This window comes from Pezoporus occidentalis, unplaced genomic scaffold (assembly GCF_034315485.1).
Source record: "Pezoporus occidentalis ecotype Australia unplaced genomic scaffold, CSIRO_AGI_Poc_V1 ctg25, whole genome shotgun sequence".
NCBI lineage: Eukaryota > Metazoa > Chordata > Aves > Psittaciformes > Psittacidae > Pezoporus > Pezoporus occidentalis.
Window position 1 is genome coordinate 841295 of NW_026914394.1, and position 25104 is coordinate 866398.

The window sequence follows — 25104 nt, forward strand, 5'->3', positions numbered from 1 at the left end:
GTAATTGAAATTCTAAGTCTGCAAGAGTGTCTAGAAGAGCAGCAGCATTGAGAGATCTGAATGTGAAGCTATCATCTATCCTGGAGCGAATGCTAGACAAATGCTGGTCACGCTGTGTATCAAACTGATGGAAAGAAAGCTGATACTACAGTGATGAATTTAGTGTAAGGAATGAGATAGAAAGAATAGGGGCAGCTGGGAGAAGCAGACAAATGGTATGTTGAATGTTGTATCCCAGCAGGTAGGGAGAAATGGATAATGATACAGAAAGTTAGATTTTTTTTGTGGAGAAATAATGAACAGGAAAAAAGAGAGATCCCAAGCGGTTTGGGCATAGTAGCAGGGTTGTTAGTCATGTGTAGGGAAAATATTCTGGATTTGCTAAACTCTGCCTCTATGGGAAAAAAAAAACAATCTGTGTTAAAATGATCTGAGAATGGGAAATATGTGATCATCCAGAGGGGAAGCGGGCTTTCCAAAAATGACAGATTTAGCTTGAGGAGTAGTTAGAAAAATGGTAGGTCTCAAGACTTCAAAGGAGAATAAAGAGTTAGGATTTGATGAAATAAGGTACATGCTTTATCTGAACAGCAGGTAAATCCCGGAGCATTTCTCCATTGTGGTGATCTGCTAGAAGACCTGGTGTCCTTGAGTACTGTTTGAAGTAGACTTTGGTCTTCAGGTCTTACATAAGAAAAAGCTGGGAAAAAATAAGAAAGCTCATGCTTCACACATGTAAAATATGACAGACAGGACATGTATTTTCCTGTTGCTTCAGAGGGAAAAATCAGTGTTTTACCTGCTCATAAAACAATTCAAATGGACTCACTGCACCCATCTTTGTTCTTAAAGAGGTATCGGCGCTTGGTCTGGGTGTATTTAAATCTCTGTTAAAATCAACAGTTTTTATCAGTTTTCACAGTATCTGGAGTTCTGGACCCTGGAACACAAGAGGAAAGTTGTAGCTGAAACCATTGTCAAAACTTAACATAATTTTTCAACATCCTGTTTCAAATTGATGTTTCAGTATCTTTGCTTTTCAAAATTTCAAGCAGGCAATAAAGGTTTTAATACTAAAACCCTGAAGGATGCCCTTTCACACTTCTCCACCTTTTACATCTATTTTTTGAAAGAAATAGGTGAATAAAGTTTAAGTCTGTTCCATCAGATACTGTGGTTCATTTTACAGTATGCATGTTGCTCTCTAAGTTTTCTGTCACTGAAAAGAACACTTAAGCACAGCTCGTTTTAGAAGCTTGCTTCTATTTTCTACTGGCATTACATCCTGAATAGCTATGCCAGCAATACTGATATGTATTTATTAGGTTATCACATAGTGGTATCAGAATAACTTCTATATGATGGTATTAAATAATTGCAATGTTGGTGCTCTGTTGCCACAGACAAATGGATATTTCACTGTACACTGATCAGTGTTGGGTGGGTTTAAAGAGGTGGTTCATACCTGATTTCCTCCTGTTGCCAGCACGGAAATGATTTGTTGATGATTTTCTGCATTTTAGATTTTGTATAATTTCTTTATTTATTACCTAGTTTCAACATCATTTGTGAATTTAATTCTTTCATTATAGCTCTGGGATGAGTTAATTCTTAGGACAGAGTAGAAAAAGCATTTGGAAGACTCATTGTAAAGCCAGTTTCACTAGAGTATACTGCAAGATTGTCCATAGTTTGATGAAATCCCGTGCTAGACACCCTTTCAGTGACTGTGTCATAGCCACAAAGTTAGCATGATGAGGAATCCTCCTGTTTGAATACAGAAATATGTGGTTAATTCTGTCCATATTCACTAAAACTGGTCTTAGTAGAATAGCAGTAACAGAAGATGAGGTTTCTTTCAGAAATCACGTGTATCTTTTATTTCTCTCTCTCTCACTGTCATTGTACAATTTCTTCCATACAGCCACGGACACAGAGCAGACAGGTAATGTGTATTGTATTGCTGCTGCTTGTGTGTGTGTATGAACTATGCTTCTGTGCAGCTGAGCCCCTGTCCCTAACGAGTTTGTGCTGTAATAACCCCATTTAGGCATTCAGTTTCTACTCCGTGGTAATCAAAACAGCCTTAAAATGATAAACAGGTAGTGCTCTAGAGAAGATGTGTTATTCTTCTAGCACCTTCTTGTTTTGAAATTGATCTACTGTTCATTAAATAGCATTTAGCTGCCATAAAAATACCTCCTTAATTAACTAATTAAAATGCCATTTTAGAGGCCAGATTTGTTGTTCACATGTTTTTATTTTATTAGCAGAGGGAGTATGATAAATAAAATTCAAGACCTAAAAAGTCTTTCCAAGTATCTTTTCTTGCAGCAGCATTGCACAAGGTCTCTCTAAAAATATGTTTATTACCAAAACACTGCAGTAACTTTGAAATGCTTTGCATAAATGAAGGAGGAATTTCCTTGTAGCCTTTTTCCCGTTGCCTTTGATTTGGAAGATTTCTACTCTTATTCCCCTTCTTTCTGCTAGACTAGAGCTGATATGCCTTGTCCTGACTGCTTAGCACATTGCTTGCCTAGATTGCATCAGCAGAAAATAGCCGAAGCATGAAGAGGTATCCTCTAATTTTCTAACAGAAGGATTTCTTTCTTCTTTAAACCATGTCAAAATGAAAGTTCTGATGTAATTTCAGTCCACAATTTAGGCAAGTCAGTAAGAAAGGGATTAGGCTTTCCTTTTGCAAAAATTCGGTGACTTGTTTGAGACAGTAACATGCTGTCTTGCTTTGGGATTGAGGGTCCCAGCTGACCTAAATGTGTGGTTCAAGAGGCTGAATGAAGATCACTGAAGTTTGGCATTGACTCACTGACCGCATCACGCAGTGACTGTAATGCTCATATTTGTTAGTTTTCAGGGTCAAGAAAAGAATTTCATTTCTCTTGGATTTGTTTGAGATTATTCTTTTACATGTTATTGTCTTGCCAAAGAAAACCACCTGTGGCTAAATGGGGTTTAGATGTAACATACGCATGCGGTAGGAATCTGTGTTACAGCTTGATTATCTTCTTTGAAATGCATGAAGCATGAGTCTTTTTAAAAACTCCTTTGACATGAAATTCTTTCAGTGATGTAAAACAGTGAGTTTATTTCCCTCCTATTCTCAGACAGATGGCAAAGAGGAGTGGTGTGTATCGGTGCCTGAAAGTAAAAGGAACTAGATCTGTAAAAAACAGAAACAGGCATTTATGTCTGGATGTGCACTGGGCTTATTTCTGAGGATGAGGTTCAATGGGTGTGGATAGTGGGATGAGAAATATTGCTGTGAGGATGGTAACAGTTGAGTTTTTAATAAGCACTAAGCACTATTTCAGACCTGTACCAAACATCCTATTCATAAGGCACTTGCAAATGTACTGTATCCACATGTACCAAAAAAAAACCCAAATCGTTCCAAAGCTAGAATGAGGAACTGTTCTGATTTATCAGCAACTGGTCATAAAGTGAAGATGGTCTGTTTTAATAACAGTAACAAGCCAATGGAAACAGATGTGAGGAAGAGACGTCTTTAGCATCCATCCCATTGTGCCACAGGACACATTTGTCCATTATAGGACACAAAATGTGTGCAAGACTGAAATGAAATCAGAGGCAGAAAAAGAGCTGTGAGACTGAGCTGAATGTAGTTCAGTTTCCATCCTCACCAAGGCAGGTTTTGAGGGGAGAAGAGGGTTTTGGAGAGGTCATTACTGATTCTTCTCAAAGCAGTTGTGTAGTTCCTCAGTTTTGACATTGGTAGAACAAGGCCTTTTCTGCAATATCTCTGGGATGTTCTGGCTGTTTTCCCTGAGCATCATGTTTCTTTGACTGCCATAGGGAAATAACTATTAGTGTTATATTGGCTGGAGGAGAAAGAGACCCTAGGTGAGATGTCTTTGATTTCTCTCTCTTCTGTGTTTCGAGACGACACCTTGGCACTGTTCAGGTCTGCTGTAGTGGATTTAATCCACCAGCTGTGTCAGGTGTGCTAGGCAGGATGCCTTCTGACTAACTAAACAAATGAATCCACTTTCAGTTGATTCTTGATCTAATTTGACTTCCCCCCCCCCCCCCTCAATTTTAAACTTTAATGTGTTAAGCATGACTGTCTTTTTCAAATAAGTTTGAAATGTTTTGACTTCATTTGTCTGGTTTAGAAACCCCAATTTTTGCACAACTGGTAACATTTACAAAGCATCTACTTAATGCAGGAATCTGATGCCCATTTGCTTTATCCTTTCTAAGGTCACTTACTTTTGCTTTTAAAAACTTGCCCTAGCTGGTTTGTCACAAAGGTCATTGTAAATGGGGCACTTGATTTATCTGAATAACTTGAGACTTTAATAAAAATGTGAGGTCAAGAGATTTGGAGTTGGAAAATGTTAATTTCCCCCAAGATGGAGCCACAATATATCTCTGACAGTAATTTCCCTTACTTCTTTTCTCCAGAACGGATGGACGCCGCTGGTCCTTGGCCTCCCTTCCTTCATCTGGATATGGAACAAACACCCCCAGTTCAACAGTTTCAGTAAGTGACACAAACTTTTCCAAGCAGTTCCGTTTGTACAAATACACCCTAACAAATCAGTTTCTGAGTCTTTACTAAAATATCTTCATTTTTTTGCTAACATTATTTAATATACTAATTATTTTAAAAATTATTTTAATTATTGGTTCTTCTGCTTTTTCCACCATTTCCCAGCTCCTACCATCTTGCACTTTGCCTTTAGCATTGGTGAAATCCCAGTGCAGCACTTGGCTCGACTGATCAGTTGAGAGGCACAATATCTCCGAAGTGGCAGGACTCTTAAGAGTAAATAATAAGTAGCCAGCTCTCAGCTTTTTTTGTAACTGGGAAATGAAATTCTTGTCTGCTTTCAGGTTCTTAGTATGAAAACCACTGCTATCAGGCTAGCAGAAAGACCAGCTGATAATAAACCTCTGCTATTCAGCTGCAAGAATTGGAACCTCCTCATAAAGCTTTTCAATTCTTACACGTCATTAGAAAGGCTGGCTGCAGTTTGCTTGAGTTCTGTACTTTCAAAAGACAAGTATGTCATTACTACCAGTGAGGTAGCAGCACCCTGTTAACCCTTATAACTCTCAGATACTTCATACAATGAATTTTATTCTTTAGTTTGTATGTACTAGATGTTGTGGTTATCCACAAAACAACATTGGAAAGGCAGGTATAGAAACATTGGAACTGTTAGGGCTGCCTGTACAGTCTTAATGAAAAGCTCTTTTGTATGTGTGTTATGGTGAGTGTCTTCAACTGTGTGGTCACATATCACTGCCTCGTTCCATAATATTTCTACTGATCATCTAGCTTTATATTTAGAATATGCTTCTAATTGCAATACCTGCATTAATTAGGACTCAATACAATACATTATGCAAATCTTACACTGAATGCAGTATCATTGTTCTTCCTGTGAGAACAATGGTCTGTTCTATTAAGTTAATCTATAAAGTTTCTAGTGCCTCTCAAACACAAATTTATCTTCGCAGTTCCTTAGGAGGCAAGTATTAAATTCAGTCTAGATAGCAAGAGAAGAAATTGTGGTCTAAAGTTTCGTGTTAGTATAAATTGGTATGATTAAGGTTTGATTTTGCAGTGTTACTCTCACCTCTATAGCTTCGTATGTTCAGATACATTTGCCCAGACTCTAGCTTGCACAGTTTCCACAATTTGTTATCTTTTGTCCTTCAAGACATTGGGGTTTTGATGGTTTTGGATTTCTTTGGGTTTTTTTTTTTTGGTCCTGTTAGAAGGCACCAAAAAAAGCATTCAGTCTCCCGTAGGAGAAGTCTAAAGGCTGTGGAAATCTGTAGCTTCTGCTTTATTTTTTCCGTCCAAATGAGGGATGACACTTAAAAAATACACTTTTATCCTTGTCATACACATCATGAAGACCAGATATATATCATCAAACCAACACTGCAAAAGCTGGAGAAGACCTTCTTTCAAGTTAGGTAAATGTAGAACAGTCAGTTGAATGGGCCAGTATACAGTTACATCTCATCTTCTATCCATTTTCTAGATGGAGAGTAACATATAAGCTACTACAATATTAGCTTAAATTTTTTTACTGGAGAAGAGTTGGCTAATTCTGCATCTGTAATTAAGACACTTGAGGATGTTCGTATTAGTCTGCTGCAAGTATTGAATACAGGGGTGTAATTACTTAAAAATCAATACTTCAGAAAGGTTTCACTTTGCTTTCACACTTTTTTATTGGAAGACTGTATGCCTTGAGATTGCTAGAGAAGCCCTTGGCAGAAGAAGGTCCATTTCTCATCATTTTATCTTCAGGTCTTTATCTTCGGGGCTTTCTTTAATTATACTCTGGAATTACGGACTTTGTGATCTGATTGCCTTTAAGGAGAGAAAGTAGAGGGAGGATTTTGTTTGGTCACCCATGAGTTGACTAGCACTGCTTTCCCATGAATTTTGCTGTTGAAAGAGATAAAGTTTTTAATGCTTTCTCTAGACTGTCAGTTTTGATTTTTTTCTAATGCCAGTGTTTTCTAATGTGCTAACTTCCCTTAATGTGGTAGGTTTAGCTTAAATTTGTTTTGACTAAGATGCGTATTTGTAATGCCAGAGCTTGAGTACCTGCTAATGCAGGTTTGTAACACTCTGTCTTTAGTAGTTCCTGCTCTGTTGACATAAGCAGTGTGCACAGCAGGATAGCTGTGAGCAAAGGGGCTGTCAGATACCCAGCCTCTTCATCTTGGCTTCAGTGTGGATTAGGCCAGTGTAAGCTGATACACATTCCATATAATCATCACTGTGTGGACATTGTGCTGGAGATGACTTTCCAACCTGCCTGAAGAAAAACTTATGAAGTGGCAGCTTCCAGTTCCAGCCACACCTGGGGAGCTCATGCATATCCCAAGGCTTTCAGGGGAGTTCTTTTCTGTAAAAAACTCTGTGCAGTGCAGAGGGAGTAGATCTGGGATCTGGAGCCAATCCAGTTACATTTTTATTAAAGAATATGGTCTTCAGGTTTGTAAGTTCTCACATTCAGATCTCTGTCTCAATCCTGGCTAGAATTCTTCAGGATCTGCAGCAATCTGCTTAGTTTTAATTCATTTCAAGTGTAGCTGTTACCTTGATAAATTTGAATGTACCTGGTTTAGGTGATTTCAGAGTATTTCCTCTTTGCTATCAGTATTACAGACATGCAGGACTCAGTGAAAAGCCTTGTCAGCATCTGGCTTTCATTGCTTGGCCATACGTCTTAGCTTTCGTTTCCAAAAGCCATCAACAGCAAATAAGTCTAGTGAAGCACACTAGAAAAGTTAAAGCTTGCCATACATTTTATATAATGTATAATTACCTGGTACCAATACTTCTGGTGCTAGGATACAGTCCTTTCCAGTTTGAGGGAGGGTCATTGTAGCAAAAGGAAACGTTTTTTCCATGTTTTTCCCTATTAGATAGGTAAGGAGCGTTGGAACTTAGGTTAGGATGATGTTTTTAGTAAAGCCCATTGGTGTTACTCAGTGCTACTCTGGTTATTCAGCACTTTTTCTTCCCCCCCCCCCCCCGCTTTTAAGGGTGATTTTTAATTTGTCCTTACATAATGTATTATCTTACTTCTGTAAAATGGAAAGGGGCATTGAAAAATCACACAAGAAAAAAAGGCATTTGCTAGTTGACCTACAGCTTTTTCCCCTGAAACATCCAACATTTGATGTTATTAAAACTTCCCACAGATATTTGTTTTAATCTCAGGTTTCTTGAGGTTCCAACGATTAAAGCAGTTTCATGTTGTATTGTTATCACAGGATGTGTCATATTTAAAGATGAATAAGCTAACTCTTTAACGAGAGAGTCTGTTAATCTTACAACTCTGCAAAGTCAGCTATCTACATTTTGTTACTGTCTTTATTGTTAGAGAAGAAGCCTGATAGGTAAAGGAAGGGAGAAATAAAATCCTGACTGTTTACAATAGCAATTCCCAATGAGAGCCAATAATCAGCAAAAACTCTCATGTCTACACAGCTCCATAGCATTCTGCATGCCAGTGAAACTCCTGAGCTAAGAGAGCATGAGGGAAAAGGAAAGAAAGTTGCTCACCACTCCAGGAACCTCCTTGGCTTTTCCAGAGTAGCACTGGTACTCATGTACCTTCCTTTCTTTCTCCTCATAGTAAATTACTTTCATGATCAGATGTAACAGTTCCAGAATCAGATGCAATGGTTCCCTAGCCTTCTCTCAAAAGTTTTCCTGATCTCACCACCTCTGTCATTGTATGGAAGGATTGGATTAGCCTAATGAGAACAATAAAAAGAGGCACCTGGTCTGATAAATAGCTTTCTTTTCCGCTGGAGTGTGCAGTGTCCTGCAGAATCCGTTCCTCTTCCATTCATTAGCTGACCCCTATGCATGCGTTTAGTGCATTTCTTTTCTGTATTTTTTTCTGTACTCAGTCATCATGCTCATCTCAGGAGAAGCTGCACCAGCTGCCCTTTCAGCCCACGGCAGATGAACTTCATTTCCTGACAAAGCATTTCAGCACTGAGAGCATCACTGATGAGGAAGGGCGCCATTCTCCAGCCTTGAGGCCTCGGTCTCGCAGTCTCAGGTGAGCTTCAGGTTGTTTGTTGAATGTTTAAGATATTGGACGCATGTGTTGCATTTCTGTGTGTGTGCTTTCAGATCTAAGAAAAGTCATTGTAGTTTTGTTACATAGTTTTGAAACATGTAAGTCACCTAATCAGAAAGGGTATAAATTTTGTACATTTGATGCTGAGGGTTTGGGTTGCAAAATGGTTAGCAGTGTCTGCTTTTGTATCTTCACAATAACTCTATGAAAACATGATCCACAAGTGTCTCGGGCTAAATCTACAGGATAGATTCCCTTTAGTGAAGTTTCATCTCAGAATTTTGCTGCGTGAGTGTAAGGAAGTGGTTACAGTCACTGTTAATAACTTTTCCAGCAGTGCTTCTGAAGGGTTGTGAAAACTAGAGTAGGTCAAGTCAAAACCTTAAATTGAATTGCACCCAAGAGGAATTTTGTAATAGTGCTGAAAACATTTCTCCTGCATTAGCAGTTGAATAATTTTTATGGTTGCTTTGGAGAGCTGGTTATTCAACAATAGCTTTCCAGGGGTTATTTCCTTCTGCAGCTGATTTTTCCGTACTTAAAACCAGAAGCAGCTAGAACCTCATCTTTCGCAGTATTACAGAATGACTGAGGTTGGAAAGGATCTCTGGAGGTCACCTTGTCCAAGCCCCTGCTTAAGCAGATTGCCCAGGACCATGTCCAGATGGCTGTTGAATATCTCCAAGGACAGAGATTCTACAACCTCTCTGGGCAATCTTTCTTGCAAGCCTCAAAAACTTTGTGGAATAAATCAGCAAACATTTCATATCATGGCAAAAGCCTTAAGCTTTGCTATGCATTTAGTGGGGGACCAAGTGAGTGAAAGCGTAGAAGTGTGTACCTCTAGACACCGCATCTTGTGAAAGAAAAAGGATTTATACAAGTAGGGGACAAGGAGGTGAGGTCTGCCTTGTTCTCATCTGAGGGTGTCAGAGGTGGATATCACCTTTAAATTAGTGGGCAGGATTCAGAAACTGTCAGCTGGAAATACTGAATCAGTGTGCCCAGCTCAGGACCTAGGCCAGGGTTTGTGATAGGGTGTGAAACAGGCCAAGATAACAAAAAAACCTCCATGGTGAGTATTGTGTCATGGCAGAGCTAACCTTTCATGATTATTTGTAATTATTTGTGTGTTCTAAACTTCAGTGCAGGCTGCATGGTAATTGCTTATGGATCTACTAAGTGTAGTTACACAGTAATCTACAGGAATAGGTAAGTACTATAGGTAGTAGCACACTTAGCCTGTGATCTCTGCAAATTGCCATGTACTAAGACTAGTCATATGATTTGTACTAAGTCTCTTTGAACAATAGTCCTACTTCAGACCTGCTGCCCTCTTTAATGCTATTGCTGAGTAGTGTAACTGCAGTAGTACTAATTCCTTATAGATTATAAGACAGCTAGTGTAGGTAGACAACACTTCACTAAAGTAATTATAGTCCTTTCTAACACAGACATTTTACTGTCGCCATAATGAAGCATGAGACACTCTTGTTAATGCAAGAATGATACAAACAATAAAATGAAGAGCCCGATTTTAATTTTTTCCTTTTTAATATGGATTATCAGCTTGCTGGAATTTTACCTTTGTGAGCCAATTTAAAAGCAGAGTTATCACATAGTAGGTTTATAATCTGTGACGAGACTAGATTAATTCAGTGTGTCATACATCTATGATTAATCTCCCTCCTCTCTTGAATGCTTTCTGTAGCTCTCTGGTTTTCAGTGTGATAATGGCCAGCCTTATTAGTATGCCAGAGATTAGAATGAAGTAGTTTAATTTTTTTAAACTTACCGTGCCTGATTTGTTTTTCATTTTGCTTATTGCTAGCACTGTGGCACTGTGTGGCTCTAAAGCACCCTTGCCACTCCCAAGCATTCATGCTGGCCCTTGCACATCAAGGGGAAATCGGTACGTCAATGTGACCAATTGGAGCAGTGTTTGCAGGAGTAAATACCCTTTTTGACAGAGGGTTGTGTGTCCTTGTAAACAAACGAGTACTGAAATATGTGAAAACCAGACCTTATTCACTGCACAGATTGCTTTTGTGTTTGCCCACACGATAAAGTTGGCTCACTCGGTGAGAGGATATTTTTACTTACTTCAAAAACGAAAAAATAAAATCTGAGCTGTTAATTAGTTCAAAGTTAAGCAGGAATTTTCTAAAAATGTAGTATTTCCATAAGCGTTTAATGGGCTTATTTGATCTGCTGTAATGGGAAGCAGATGAACAAAATACATCAGATGTTCTTCTTAATTGGTAGTCATAGCTTTGTAATTTAAAAGATGGTCTGATATTTATGACTGACTGTTAACATGTATTCATTTTTCATCCTTTATGACTGCAAACTTACATCTCTCTTTATAGAGGGGAACTGGCATTTTGAGATGCCACTGTCAAATGCTTGGACTACTGTTTTTGAGGGTCTCCTTTTCAGAAGAATCAGATGATCCTTTTCTGCTTCTGGATAGAGGAGAGTATTGCCTAGATGTAACTCCTGACAAAATCTACTTTGACTAGAAATTTACCATTTTCTTGTACCTAGCTGCAAATGTTCTGTTCATACAGAGCAGTTTTAATGGTCAAAGTGGATGGAAAAAGTAACAAAGCGTGCAGTTGTGGAGGATAGCACTGGTGACAAGTTGATAGCACCTCCATTGGTGAGGTGTCTGCCAGTGAGGCCTGAAGATACTCTAAATTCTACACCAAAGAAGTGGCACTGGTTCTTTTCCAGCTGCTCTCTTATGCAGGGATAAGGAGGTAGCCTGAGACCAGCACTGGAATCCAGAAGTGTGACATGCTTTTGAAGCCTAGTTCCTAAAGCCAGAAGGCTGTTCTTTCATCCATCTCCAGTAGATCCAGTACTTATACGCTAAACAAAAGAACATATTTCTGTGTGACCCACCTGTTTTGGTGCTTACAAGGTGTCTTCAGTGGAAGAGAGTGTTTCTTTATTACCTGCAGATGTAGTTCCTAAATATAAGCTCTTGACCTCTTTTTTCTGTGTGTGCGGGATGCAGCCTTCAATTCCTCCAAGTTATTGAGTAATAGAGATGCTCAGACTACATTCACTTCATTTAAAACAGTCTTGGGCTTACCCTGGAAAAGATCTTTTCTTCCAGGAGTGAAATGCATGGAGGGTGAATTCTTGCACCAAAGTTTGCATCATTACTCGTTTTTTTAAGTTGAGAGGTGCTGCCCTCCATCTTTTCCCAGTTCTCTTTACTTGACATTTTGCTAACACATGGGAATGCATGGAGAATGTCAGAGATAAAAGTAGAGTTAACTAATAACAACTTCTTCAGGAGCTGCCTTTGTGCAGTCACTCAGCCCACCAATCTGTCCGTTTTTCTTGATCTCTTTTTCTGTTTCAGCATAATGTTGTCTAGGGAGAAAAGGGTTGAAGATCGTAGCAGTGAATTTTTATGTAGTTGAAATAGATGAGATCGTCCTTAATCAAATATGCTCCTTCATCTCTTTGCTGGATAGTGCTTTTTAAATGCAGTCTTCCAACCTGACTTTTGACATACTAGATCCTGCCATTAATATACAGAGACAATCCTCAGAAAATACCTGTTGCCAAGATGGGCATCTGACAAAAAGATACCCAAGATGGGAAGAAGGTGTGTGGGGCTACGCCAGTGGCCCCCATAGTCCATTTTTATCTTAAAAACTGATCCTGCAGGTTGTGGAGCTCTCTCACCTCACTGCACTTAATCATCAGCTTTAACTGCTTGAGGAACCTTGGTGGTTTCATCACTTCACGCTGCTGCTTTTGGAAGGTGCTGTCTGCCACAAGCTGCAGAGAAGCAGGCAGTGCTCCCTGCAGAACAGGGATTCACCCAGCTATGGGTTTGCCAGAGGAGAATGGTTTTATATTCTGAAGCATAAGGCATCTGTTGCTTACGGAACTACTTTCTAACTACATTACAGATAACGATGGTCTCAGATTTCTCTTTCAAGACAATGAGTTCTATGAACTTGATTTTAAAAAGTTCTTCAAAATGATAGCTTGCAAATTTGTTCCTTTCTGGTTTCACTCACTGTCTTTATGGTTTTCTGTTAATTGGAAAACTGGATATTCTTAGTTATCCTGTGTACTGCTCATGAGCTTAACTTTCTAGTGTTTCGTGTCTAAAGCAGCTTCGGTCTCTGCTGGCATGCATAAAAAACCCTGAAGTATTGGAAAGAGCTAGTTGTAGCCCCTAGTCTGTAGGACAAGCTCATTGGTCCTTACTTTCAAAGAGGTTGTGATTGAAATGTATTCCCCTTCCCATAATGTTGTCATAGAATCATAGAACAGTTAGGGTTGGAAAAGACCTCAAGATCATCCAGTTCCAACCCCCCTGCCGTGGGCAGGGACACCTCACACTAAACCATCTCACCCAAGGCTCTGTCCAGCCTGGCCTTGAACACTGCCAAGGATGGAGCATTCACAGCTTCCTTGGGCAACCCATTCCAGTGCCTCACCACCCTCACAGTAAAAGAGTTCCTCCTTATATCCAATCTAAACTTCCCCTGTTTAAGTTTTAACCCATATGTACTTACCTCTTTATTGTTTGCTAATTTATTATTTATATATACAGATATTTAGAAAATCCCCTGCTTAGCTTGTCACTAGGATCAACATTCATAAGAATGTTACTCCTATTATAGAGAAGAGCTGACCTGGAAAACAGTTCCCTGATACAAAACCAATCACAAATAGTGTTTGTCTGCAGATTAAATGTATCCGAAGCTCATGCTTGTAAAAATGAATTAAAGAAATCAAAAAGTATGTTAAAACTCAGAAATTTCTGTTCAAAGTGCTTGATGAGAAAGCCTGTTTTCTCTTTCACTGTTTGCCTGCCTCAGATCCCCCTTTTTCTAGCAGCACTAGAATAACTGCTCAGTGTGGGCTTGTGTGCTCCTTGGTTATGATTATGCAGGCAGAGGGAACCTTTAAATAAAGACTGAAAAATAATCCAAAGTTACATTTAATTTTCTATATGGTTTCCTTCATTGTATAGGTTGCTATAATTCTGTGGGAAACTGCATTTCACTATTACTGTGCATGTTGCATCAACTCGGACTTCAGCAGATCCTGTAGATCCTGCTCTGCTGAATTCAGTTCTCCTTTGGTCATTGTCCTTTCCAGAAACAGGATTAGGCCTCAAGGTCTAGTTGTGGTCTGTATGAAGCACTGAGCCGTATTTGCTCTGAAGTTTCGTGGACTTTTTGATGTAGATTGTCCGTATTTGCTTCTCCTTCATTTTCTTCTTTTTCCAGGGGGAGTTTTCTGACTTACTTCTAGTATTAATTAATTTGACTGAGGTCAAAGATTTATGTGTTTGTTTCTTGGGGGAAGAGGAAAGCCGATACTCTGCTCACCTTCAGGAGAAGGTTTAACTTAGTTTCTACTTCATACAACTTTGGCTTTCTAGTTCTGAATTCCTTATTTATGGAGATCAGAAACTTAAGGCTACGGTTTTAATTTTCCTATGGACATTGGATTTGGTAACATACTGTAAATACATCCTCATTAAACCTTTATGTACAGTCTAGAAGCAGTGGGGAGCACGGTGCTTTTAGCTCCTCTGCTTTTTCCTGATAAATACAGCTGTCACAGTGAAGGAAAAATTAGGTATTCATAAACACCTCAGTTCTATTTAGTCACAGTTAAACTAGGTTTTGTAAGATTTAACTTATTACTATAAATGCTGCTCCTTCCAATAGCTGTCTATAAGCTATTTTCACTCTCTAGCATCAGGTAAAGACACATGAGTTTTGACAAGTTGAAGGCTAGAGACCTTTGTGGGAGATAGATGTCACTGAAAGTCTATCACCACATCATTTCCTAACGTGGAGGGAGGGTGAAGAAGGGGAAAAGAGAGTAGTTTTTCATTCTGCTGTTAAGCTGAAGGAGATGGATATTATTCTTCCAATGTCTGCTCCACTGAAATGAAAAACACACTGACAATAATCATTTCTTTGACCTACCTATCTACACCCAGAGAAGCAGCCTGCTTTATATCTTAAAATGTTATGCACATGCACAGTCTGTGTCCTCTGTTTTAGAGGAAATCATCTGTTCCTTTGTGAGGCTTGAAATGGTTGTCTGGTTTAGTTCTGTACGTGAAATTTTTGGTGGTAGATCGATCATAGAATCATAGAATAGTTTGGGATGGAGAGGACCTTAAGATCATCCAGTTCCAAACCCCGCTGCCGTGGGCAGGGACACCGCACACTAAAATGTGACACATAGATGTGTGAAGCCCTTGCATTTGAAAAGCTTTCATGCCAATAAAAGGTATTAAACTCCTGTTTTCATTCTAAGTTTCCTTACGTGGCATTCAGTTGCTTGCCCAGATTTAGTTATCAGTCCTGGTTTCTTTCTCGCCTGGTTGTGTCTCAGAGGTGCTGTAAAGTAATCAGCAGTGCCTGGCCTTTGGTTAGTTAGTGTCCATCTAATTATTTCTGTAGATTCCCAGGCTAAGGATCAACATAAAAAATTACGGTGCAGTATATTATGTTGCAGTCTTGCTCTAGTCAGCTAGACTTTTAATTTGACCTGTTACACTGGGCAGATTTATTTAGAATGACAGTTTGAACCTCGATCCTAGGTTTTATCCAGAGTTGTTTGGACGCGCTGTTGTTTTAGGTTGCAAAAGGTGGCATCAATCAGCTTCCAAAACTGCCAGTCCCCCCAAGGAACATAAAGGGATCAGAAGTGTTTACTTTATTGCCAATCCCTAGACTCTACTTTGTTTCAGAATCATAAAAACCAAACCCAAACCCAATAAACTCCTGTATCATTGTGGCTCTCCTTAAGGAAACACTACATCTCCTGGCAGGACAGCTTAAGTAGCATGATTTCTGCAGAGCTCTTAATTTCCTGTATCCATACAAATAAAAGCAAAAGGCAAAACCCTTCATATTTTATTGTAGCCCTAAGACAGCAAATACTTAAGCAAGCACAAATTTTAGTAGGACTACTTTAATGTTAAAATGAGGTATGCATGTGCCTCTGTATTTCTGTAGTTAGTATCAAAGGGCTAAATATATCCTTGTAATTTATACCTCACTTAAATCACACAGAGAAATAATACATTATATAAAAATAAATTCTTCAATAACTATATTTGCCAAGTTCTTCAGCTCCATATGGACCGCCAGTAAACAAGTGTCCTGTGTTTGTGTCAGATGGTTTGGTCTGGGAGAAAAAAGGATAAAGATAACAGGCTGATTTGGGAGAGGATTTGTTTGCAAGTCTGGAATTTAAATGTTCTTTTATTCTTTCTTTTATGTCATTCCCTCTGAATATAAATGTAAATTTCTTTTTTAAAGCAAATGCTCCTTGCTTAAAATTAGCCATGTACCAAGTGAAGGGATAGATTTTCTTCAAAACAAGTTGATGAAAATGTATTTTTACCTGGTATTCAAAACATACAAATCAGATTTTCTCCTTTAACGTAAGGATTTAGTGAGAGATTTAATCTGAAGTGAATTTTCCCAAGCTGAGGGATAAACCTTAATAAAAACAAGACACAATGTATTTCATGGAATTCCAGCACCAAGCATGAAGAGAGATTGGTATTGCTGTATGCTTTGAGCCAGCGAGTTAAATTTTCTTTGTATTGTAAATATATGTTCCCAAAAGAATGTTTTTTTCCTTTAAATAGGTTAGCAGCAAGGTAGAAACTGTAATTCATTCCAAGTTTAAAATGCATTTATTCCATTTAGAGAGATTCACTTCATCCTTCATAAGAAAGTTTAAAATGTTTGAACTCATTCAAGACAAAATCATATTTTTTTGGCATAGAGGAAATATTTTTAGTAACATGTAGTACTCCTGAAATCATAAAGACAACAATCTTGTAAGATGCCAAATAATTGAGGCCCTTGCTTGTCTTGATCATTAAAACAAGGTAACTGGAGAAATGAGATGCTGTAGGCGATCCTGTAGTGAGGGATTATCTGCATTACCTCACTCGGGCTGTCCTCAGTGGCAGCATGAGTCAGAGCACTGCGTACCATCAGATGTGATGAAATGAGATGCAACTCTGCTTGAAAAAACCCACCCAAACAGTAATATAAATGCAGTTTGTCAAGATTTAGTGTCCTGGTTTTTTTTTGGTGTGCCTTGAAGTTGCTGGCTAATCTATGCATACGTGCGTATGCATCCACAGTGTAACATGCCTCAAGGGAGTGCAGTTTTCATAGAAATATTCTGTTCTTATTGTTGGTGGTATTTGTATATAAGAGTAAGCTGAATAGCACTGCTCATGCATCCTTTCTGTAGTGTGGTATCCTTCAGACAAAGGAAAGCAAGTCATCCCAAGTTCCTTGTTTCGGTTTACTCTGCTCCCTTCTGGCACTAGAGACTAGAGACAGCAGTGATTTCTTTCTGAGCAGGGCTGCTACCACTGCCAGGGAGGGCAGTAAGAAGAGAACAAGGGGAATATCAGCAACAAATGCACTGAGGTTTTGTGCACTGCTTGTATGTTAGGGTTTGCATTCAGTGAAAATAAGTGAGTTTCTGCTTGAGTTCATGTGAAGACAGGAACGTTAGCAGCTTTCAGATACTATAGACTGCCACTGCTTGCTAGCATTTTCTCTCAATTTAGGCATCTGCCCATTACTGAAGTAAAAGCTTTGGAAGGGCTGCAGTCAGTGTGGCAGCATTATGACCATCAGTGGATTTTGGAGGGTTTTGATGTGATATCTATAAATGATAACATGCTTTCTTTTCTCCTCTAGCCCGGGTCGCTCCCCAATTTCCTTTGACAGTGAAATAATAATGATGAATCATGTGTACAAAGAAAGGTTTCCAAAGGTAAAGAATCACTTTTTCAATACTGCATTCAATGAACTTGTGACCAAGCTCAGAATTAATGTAGTGCTTGTTGGAGAAGGAGCCCAGCTCCTACATCCCATTTCCAAGCAGCGCAGTTTGCTGAGAGTTTGAAGCTGCTTTCTCTGCTTCGTGTGTTAATTCTGTAGTAGAAGAAATAGATTGAATGGAGAGATTCAAATGGAAAGGGTGAAAAGCTTTATGGTTTTGTGTATGTATTTCATATTTACTAGATTTCTCCTGTCTTGTAATGGGATGACACATGTTCACAAGAGTAAAGAGAAGGGCCATGCTTTGGCTCTCCATATGTTTTTAACAAATCTATGGGTTTTTATTTAAATTTTGAATCACATCAAGGCTGAAAGAGGGAGGTTTTGTTTATTTCCATATATACTTAAAAAAGCTATTTTAAAAAGCCATTTCAAAATAAGTTTAATACCATTCTCTCAGATTTCCTTATATAACTGCTTTGAATTTGCTTTATACTGATCCAAACTTCTTTGGTTTTGGTGGACTTTCCATTTACATATTGGAAATGCAGGGTTTTCTTTTAAAATCATTCCAAATTATACTGGAGGTTTTGGCAATAATCACATTTGCCCCTTGGCCTCTTGGTACCAGAGAAACAATGAAGATAGATTTGGATTTTAGAAAGTCAATCCCAATTCAGTTACATTGAAAAAACTTCAACAGTTTCTGAAAAAAGCTGCATATTGAAGCCTGTAAAATAAAGCATTGAAAATAACATCTCATTGCAGTGAGTGTAGAAGATTGACATCTCACTGAAATGAGTTTAGAAGATCATGTATCCCACAGCTGTCGATACGGCCATTCCTTCCTGTTCCTGTACCAATAGGAAAAATAGATGTTTCTCTGGAGACAGGATATCAGGGCTTATAGTGATAGAAATGTGTCTGTTGCTTGGGGCAGTGATTTTTAGCTTCCCTGGTCTTGTCTAAAAGGTCTGAAAGCTGCTCCGTATCGTATGTCCTTACTCTGGAGACCCAGGGAGGAATTTCAGCCTCAGCACCAAGATATTTTTATGGTCATTTGCATTTTCAGAAAGTGTGTTCTGATTAATATTTGTTGTCTGCTCATGTGCACATAACTTTTGCCTAGGGAATGCTATTTAAATTCTCAGCAAAATGCTATTGTATTTTGGAATATTTTTAAAGCCTCTTGTGTTTTGGAATTGCAAGTATGTTACTTTAGCACCCGATTTGTTTATGGTTTTAAGTTCTGGGATAGTAATTTCTCTTTATTCTGTACTCTTAGGCCACGGCACAGATGGAAGAGCGGCTGGCTGAGTTTATTGCCTCTAATGCTCCAGAGAACGTGCTGCAATTAGCAGATGGGGTCCTAAGTTTCATTCATCATCAAGTTATTGAACTGGCCAGAGATTGCCTAGATAAATCACGTGAAGGTCTTATTACTTCTCGGTACTTTTATGAGCTGCAGGAAAACTTGGAGAAACTTCTCCAGGATGTAAGTGCTCTCTGGAAAGTGGAATATATTGTTTTGATTGAAACTTTAAATAATAGCCAGAGCTTTGATTTTAGGAGAGACAGTGTGGATTCTGGGGGAAGGGCAGTGGGTGGGGATGTCAGGAGATCCGAGTTGTTCCAGTCTGCTGTTGATTTGCCATGGGCAGATGTGAGTAAATCACTTCACCTGTGTACTTAGTTTGTACAAGTTAAATATGCATATGAGTAAGTCAAAGGAAGTCTTTGCCATTTACGAAAATTGGGTTCATCCAGATGAAGGAAATTACTGAACTTTTCTTTCATGTACTTCAAACCTCTGAATGACTTATTAATTACAATAGTGCCTTCAAGGAGTGAAAACACCATAGTTTGTAGTGTTGCTATCAATTTTTCATAAAAGGTTTTCTTGAGCTGAGCTTAATCCGGTTGTGGGGTTTTTAGTACTTCAATGCGTTGTGTGGTGTTCAAAGCATAGGAAAATACACAAGGGGGCACAATTTTAATGCATGCTCAGTGTGCTTCAGCTGCTCATTAAAAATTGCTCTTTTCCTTTAAAATGAAAACAACATTGAATTAAAAATATCTCTCAGAATTCATGTTATAGCTGTTGTGAAGAGTCAGTGCTATTACCAGTTGCTGGGTCCTGACCTCCATTTGGGAATGTTTCCCTAACCCTCTGCTTTGATTTAAGGAGATAGCAAGCTGAAAACACAGGATTTACAAAGATTGCAGTCTCAGATAACAGAGACGCCTAGAAACAGAACACATGAAATAACTACTTTTCTGTGATGCTTTTTAATCTATTTGGTGAAGGTGTATTTATGTGTCATTGATCAGTTTGCCAGCTCACAGGCATGAATCGCCATGGTTTGTGCCCCTTTGCCACTCTTTTCAGACATTAGGAAATGGCAGATAAATAAAACTGCAATTTTAATATGCAATTATTGTATTAAAAAGCTTTGTGAATCTTCCCTTGTATCAGCTAAAATCTCTGACTACCCTTTTTATATGAGTGTGGCTGCAATTTCCCTGATATTTGGTATGCATGGGAGAAAAATGCCTGATGTTTGGTTTTGTGGTGTTCTGGCTGGATGGGGAAAAGTAATTTTGGCACATCAAGAGAGGTAGGGAATATCTTTCGAGGCCTTGTTGGTTGTCTAACTATGGGATATCAGTAACCACTGTGGATGCATTTAATAGTAAAATATGTGTTTCCTAGTAAAAGTGGTGTTCCTTGGATGCTGTGCAAGAGTTTGACCATTGATGCCACTGTCCAGTGCGGAGAAACTGCATCTTGTGGAAGAAACTGTTCGGTATTTGCAGTCTTTAGGAGACAGGAAGATGTTTCTGAAGTAGAAAGTGGCCGTGTAGCCTTCCTGGGCAGAATAAACATCACCCAACCCAGCAGCGGCTGGCAGAGGCATGTGAGCAACCCTGGATGTAAGGGGCAGGCAGTGTAAAGGGGAGATGGGGGTATGCAGCCAGATAAGTGTCAGTGGGTCCACCTTGTATCTCCAGAGCCTGGAAGCAGGGTGTTTGCATGCATCAGCTATGAAATAAGGGATTAGGCCTCTTTGGGTGGTGTTTTTAAAGTTGGAAAGATTTCACTTGAAGTGAGTATGTGTGCTCAGCAAAATAGCTTACATTTCAAGGGGTGCAAGGGGACTACAGAGTGTTTAACTGCTTTTGGTAGCAGATACTTGGAGCTTGAAATTCTCCAAGATTTCCTTCTCTGTGTGTGGACAATGATTTCTCATACCATAAGGGATTAAGAGAGCAGTAAATTGGGTCTAGCCACTTCTGGGCTGTACTTCCAGGCCTGTGTTCTGGCCTGAAGACATTAATCAGGATCTTTGAGAAGGTCCGGTCAGATAAATCTACTTGTTCCTTTCCTCTCCCCTTTCTCAGAACAAATCCTCAAAACACACTTCTTAAATGTCCTTTTCCCCTTGATCCTACATGCATTAAACTGCTGCTCCTAAGCGCGGGGAAGGATGACATTGAACTGTTATTAGAGAAGATATGATAGTTGTCTTTGGGCTTGTTCATGAATAGATGTTCAGGGCTCTCTCTTTGACCTCTTCCTCCTTAACTTCTGCAGAGTGGGGCTGAGAGAAGGGTCAGTTCTTAAGTTGATTTACTTTAGGAAGTAAAGTGGGCAAGACGCAATTAAAAGGAAAGCTTAGAAACAAGGGAGGCAGAACAGGCTGGGAAAGAAGACAAGGAAATTAAAGACAGCAGAGAAATGTCAAAGACTTCATTCTGTACCTTTCTCATTTGTTTTTAATGTCCTGTCGTAATTCCTTGGCTTTTCAGTATTTTAATATTTAAAAGCTACTTGTTTTCCCCTGCTTGCCAGTCTGTGCTCTGCCCTCCAGACTGCATTCTGAAAGGAAGTAATTGGCACAGTTCATCCTAAATATATAGAAATTGGTGGGAATATTTCTTTTGGGGGACCCACCTGAAACACAGGAAGTTTGGAGTCAAGTTTAGATGATTCCAAATTTGAGGGTCTTTGCTTAGCTTGTAAGGTATCGCACAGAGCTACCTGCTATATAAATAATACCAGCTGGAAGCTTATCAAAAAAGCTCTTCCACTTGGGCAGTTTTATTGTGCAGTGGGATATGTAGTTTTATGGTATATTTTTATGACATACAGAAAGACTGGGAAGATGGTTTATTGGTGAATAATGAGGTCAGCAGGTGGCAGGAATATCCACAGACTTTCATAGTTCTACTGTGAAAGAATGGATTCTCATGACATTCTTTTTTAAGGGGCCAGTTGTGACACACGCTAACAAACTAAACTTGCACAGTATTTCAAACCATAGAAAAGAAACCTGATGCAATATGTTGCGGTTTGAGTCTACTTTATGTTGTAGGAATACAACAGAGTAATTGGGTATGTAAATAATGAGCTGTTTATATATACCAAACCAGAAAGCTTTTAAAAGTTTTTAGATCCTGGCTTTTGTAATAAAATGCCAACAAATCCCGTTAGTTATGGCAAATGAGATCTTCTCCCTTGTTTGGAGCTTGAAATAATGTCTTTTAGCCAGAAAAAAAACCTATTGCTTATTACATCATTGAAATTATCCTGAAGTAAAAATGAATAAGGTATTTTCTTTATTTTGGAAAACATGAACTTGAATGTTGCACTTCACACGGTAAAAATATTGAAAAATAAGATAAAACACTTAATAAAAAGATTCTATAATATGTGGCATTCAGTTCTGTATCTGCTACCATTGGGGGTGGCCTTAGAGGGTGGGATAGGACCTCAGGTCACTGGGGGGGAAAAGACTGTTAGTCAGTTATTACTTGGCTGAATTAACAAGATAAAACTGGCCAAAAGAAATTTAAAGGCTTTTGCATAGGTGTAGCCAATTGGTGAGGAAGGTGAAGGATTACAGGTGTTTCTGTGCATGGAACAGAAGGAACAGGGAAAAGTATCAGTATTACACTGCAGTGACTGATGCTGCACATTGGCAAATGGATATTCTGATTGGGATTGATGTCTTAATATGAACCTGAGTGTAAATTTATTGGTTCTTGGCATTGCAGGTCTATTGTTTTGGTTTCCATCAGTATATTAACTTAATTACAGCGTTGTGAGTTGCATATCCCAGTTATTGGTCCTGCTGAACCCCAGGGGAGGACAGTGATTTTAATTTCATGCCCCAGTAGCTACAGTTAGTGACGGATGGGTCTTTCAGATAAGGGAATCGGTTTGTAAATTACCCGTTGCTACCTCCTGTACACGTGTCACTGGCAATGTGTGCAGGAATGGCATCAGCCTCTACCCACAGCCCCTATAGCTTCTCCCTCCTCCCCTTGGGAGGCGGGAGGGGAGGAAACCCTGAAATGCCACCAGCAACCTTCAGACAAGCGTGTCGTCACTGGGAAGCGGTGATGAGATGGCACGCCTCATGCCAAGGCACATGGAAGCTGCAGGCAGTGCTTGGCTGTATAACCCTCTGGTTTCCACACACTGTCCTCGGGACAGATTGCGCACAAAGATGTCTGTAGGGATGTCTGGGCTGTCCTGTGCGAGAAGGAAACAAGAAGAGGCAGTTTTGCTGAGGATCTTGGAAGAGCAGCGCTGTGCAGAGATGATGGCTGAGTGGCTGTTACAAGTTGTGTTTGATTTTTTTATCCTTTTGCTTTTCTATATCATTTGGCAGTCATGGTTTGGCTTTTCGTTTCCAACACCTGATGAAATTAGTTACATTTTGAAAAGGAGAAAACAAAAGGACTTGATTTAAAAGATTGTTTAACAGTACAAATGGATGCAAACTGATGAATGATTGGTATTTTTTGTGTAATATAACATATAGGGGGAAAAGGACTTTCCAGTTGCATGGCTCATTTTTCAAATGATACAAGGTTGTTGTTGTTATTTATTCATTTCAGCGCAGCTAACCCCTGGTGATCTGGAATGGCTTTTCAAATGTGAAAACATTAATTTCTCTCTAGAATTCATATTTTAACTTACGAGTTTGCATAATGCATTAGGGGACGCAGAGTGAATACTGATCACCTTCATTTTGATTATTTTCTATTTTATAATTAGAAAATAGCTTTCAGTTAGGAAAAAAAATTGCAACTTACTTCAGTGCTTTTGAAATTATCTTTTTTTAAGGGTCTATAGCCAGGAAGCATCTTAGATACTGTTTGAGATAATGAACTAGCAGGTACATTGTTTTCTTCAAGGTTAAAATTCTCGCCCTGGCTTCTCAGTGCTGAAGGAGACAATTCAAAATCTGGCATTCTGACCTGTGTCCTAATGAGAAATAATAAATTTCTGAATTTTATTTTGTTTGGTAATAAAAGATCAAGCATATTTTATTGAAAACACTGCCTGGATGTTTCTAGCTCTGAATTCCTGCTTCCCTCTGCTTTTACTGTTCTTTTAGGTGATCTCTGCTGTGATTTGACTTCTCACCCACATCTTTTTCTTATATGGTGCTAATGAACAATGCTAAATGAACCTTTAGTTTATTGCTGCTTGCATACTTGTTGATGAAATATTGTTCCTATAAGCAAGTGGCTCTTTGCCAGCATTGGATCATTGGCTGAGCTCTGGACTTTATGTCTGTGGCTGTGCTAAAGCCTAATTTTTAGACCTTTGGGAATAAATAGTTATACAGAGTTTCACTTTTTACATGTCATTGAAACCATCTTTTTATCACCCTGCAATGAAATACTATTTTATTTGAACTTCAGCCCTCATAATGTAACTATAGTGCGCTTGAGCAAAAGAAGAGGAATTTACGGGAGGGGGTGTTTGTTTGGAGGGGATTAATTTAATTATCTCTTTAGTGTGTATTGTTATAAAAAGATGCCTCACACAGGCACATACCTTGAAACTAAGCCTTGAATTTATACTGAAATCTGGTGAAGCAAAAGAAGGGGACAAGAATAAATTCTCTGAGTTAAGTTTCTATATGCTCTTTGCTTTTCTCTTCTGCTTGGTCCTATATATAATATATAGCTATTATGTATTATATTGTACATATAATATGTACATATAATACGTACAATATAATATGTAGCTGATCAGCAGGATCTATAAAATTAAGGAGAAATACAGTTTAGTTTTTCTTGATGATGAACAGAAGTGGTTCGAATTCTGTTTGTAAGTAAAGCTGAAAGTAAAGTCTAGAAATATATGAGGCTGTTAATAATTATCTATGTCAGGGTTCTGTGGAAGGTAAAATTGAGAAAACCAGTATTCCTCTTTTCATTTTTAAAAATTAAATAAAACCACATCCTGTGTAGTATAATTGATAGGTGGTATCATGCAAATACAGCTTTTGAAGTCTCTCTTGCATGGCAAAAGGAGTCAGTTGCAATGGAAAAGCTGCATGTAACTTGGCATCATTGAATGAGATGGGATCATTGCCTGCTCTGACTCTGTCATGCCTTTACTTCTGAATTATGGTTACTGAGCTGGTGATTGCTCTGCATTCAGTATCTGAGACATGAAATTGAAGAGTTCACTGCTAGGGCCATAATGTGACATTCTGCTCTCCACAGGCCCACGAGCGATCCGAGAGCTCCGAGGTTGCCTTCGTTACTCAACTTGTGAAGAAGCTGATGATTATCATTGCACGACCAGCTCGGCTGCTTGAGTGCCTGGTAAGTTTGCTCCTCAGGAAGAGTGC

The 25104-nt window shown here is 38.9% G+C and overlaps 1 protein-coding gene across 18 annotated transcripts in view; it reads left to right on the forward strand.

The window, feature by feature from the left end:
* Window positions 1–25104, forward strand: part of MAST2 (microtubule associated serine/threonine kinase 2) — a 214996-nt gene that overhangs the window by 152934 nt on the left and 36958 nt on the right. For 14 of the 18 annotated variants that reach the window (XM_062622984.1, XM_062622980.1, XM_062622990.1 and 11 more), the window contains 6 exons: window positions 1925–1945; window positions 4450–4528; window positions 8443–8597; window positions 17360–17435; window positions 18729–18938; window positions 24977–25078. In XM_062622984.1, the coding sequence (XP_062478968.1) occupies window positions 1925–1945; window positions 4450–4528; window positions 8443–8597; window positions 17360–17435; window positions 18729–18938; window positions 24977–25078 (643 nt within the window). The remainder of the gene's footprint in view (window positions 1–1924; window positions 1946–4449; window positions 4529–8442; window positions 8598–17359; window positions 17436–18728; window positions 18939–24976; window positions 25079–25104) is intronic. The other 4 variants (XM_062622982.1, XM_062622991.1, XM_062622981.1 and 1 more) reach the window with 3 other exon arrangements.